The following is a 1,521-nucleotide window of genomic DNA, read 5'->3' on the forward strand; positions in this document are numbered from 1 at the left end:
ATATCCGATAGTAACACTGGTGTTATGGAAGATTTACCAATATTTTATTTCATAATTGTTTTTATCCGATTACTCGATTAATCGTAAGAAAAATCTATAGATTACTAAAATAATCGTTTACAACAGCCCTACTCGGCGCCATCTTTACAGGCCACCGACCAAAACAAACTTCATCCTGGTGGTTTTATTGTTACTGACTGCAGTGAAGTGAGTTTAGAGTTGGATCCAAACAGAAACCCTCTTATCATGAGTCCAAATAAATCCATGTCCCTGCAGGACAAGAGGCTGTCCACTGCCCCGTCTCCTCATTGGGAAAGTTTGATCAATTGCATTGAGAGACCAGCTGATCAGATCCATAACTTACAGATTCAGAGGATGTGCAAAGAAAAGCTCCAAACGAAGCAGCAAGTGGCTGTTATGTGCTGCGGGCACATTATTATTCTGACTATTTCTTTTCCTTGTTTTATTATTTATGTTTTATTAATCTATTTTGGAGTTTGGATAAATTCCTTTTTGCTCACGTAATTACGTTAATTTGTGGCGCTGTTGGTCCGCCTATAAACAGGCTGGCTTTTGGCATGTTGGGAGCGCCATCATCCTTTCCGAGCTCCGCCTTTTCCGCTCGTCCCACTTGCTCCATCCGTGCGGTGCGTCCAGTCGCTGTGGGCCGCAGCCGACTCTCCAACCTGCCATGCGGTATTTTTGTTAGCTTTTGTTTGTCTTTCTTGTGATTTTGGCCTGGTGGGACCGGTTGTCCTGTTTTCCATCTTTCTTTTGATTAGATTCTCTTTTAGTCCGGTACCAGTAGGGGCTTCGACGGCCCTGTTGGCCCCCTGCTGTACCGTTTTGTTCCGTTTGATCGGCTCACCAGGTCCAACTTTATGTTAATACTGTTGGGGTTTTGTTTTTTCTTTACTTTTGGGAACACGGGATTTGAGGGTCTTAACATTATTTTCTTCGCAGTAAATCAGGAAAAGCTGAATTAAGAAAATCAACGTGAAGAAAATTTATAAATAAACATTTTGTTAAACCCTCACCTTGTTGTCTCGTGTCCTAAATATGTTGTGTCCTTGGTGGACGTAACAGTGGAGCAGAGGAAAAAAGCCAGAGAGAAAACCTGGGGACACGCAGGCCAGCAGCGCCACCATGAGGCCGGACAGGGCGCCACCTACCTGGGTCATGAAGTAGCGCGTATCCCAAGCGTGCAGCTGTCCATCGAAGACAAAACCTCGTTTCTCACACTCCTTCTGCTTCAGCTGCAGCAGGACGGAGCGTTCCTCCTCACCCAGAGGCTCCAGCTTCCTGGACAGGTCCTCTGAGACGGGGACAGACGGAGACAGATGGGGACAGACGGAGACAGATGGGGACCTTTACATGGTGTGGAAAATACTGGCAAATATATTCAGATATCCGAATGGGCTGAGGTCATACGATGACCTCAGCCTGACTGACCTCAGTCTGACTGACCTCAGCCTGACTGACCTCAGCCTGTCTGACCTCAGCCTGACTGACCTCAGCCTG

At 46.3% G+C, this 1,521-nt stretch overlaps 1 protein-coding gene across 1 annotated transcript in view; it reads right to left on the bottom strand.

Annotated features, from left to right (window-relative positions):
- The window catches only part of thop1 (thimet oligopeptidase 1), a 15,726-nt gene that overhangs the window by 6,189 nt on the left and 8,016 nt on the right, over positions 1-1,521 (bottom strand). Inside the window, exon 8 of the mRNA XM_008406496.2 lies at positions 1,173-1,315. Coding sequence (XP_008404718.1) covers positions 1,173-1,315 — 143 coding nt within the window. The remainder of the gene's footprint in view (positions 1-1,172; positions 1,316-1,521) is intronic.

This window comes from Poecilia reticulata, linkage group LG4 (assembly GCF_000633615.1).
Source record: "Poecilia reticulata strain Guanapo linkage group LG4, Guppy_female_1.0+MT, whole genome shotgun sequence".
Lineage (NCBI taxonomy): Eukaryota > Metazoa > Chordata > Actinopteri > Cyprinodontiformes > Poeciliidae > Poecilia > Poecilia reticulata.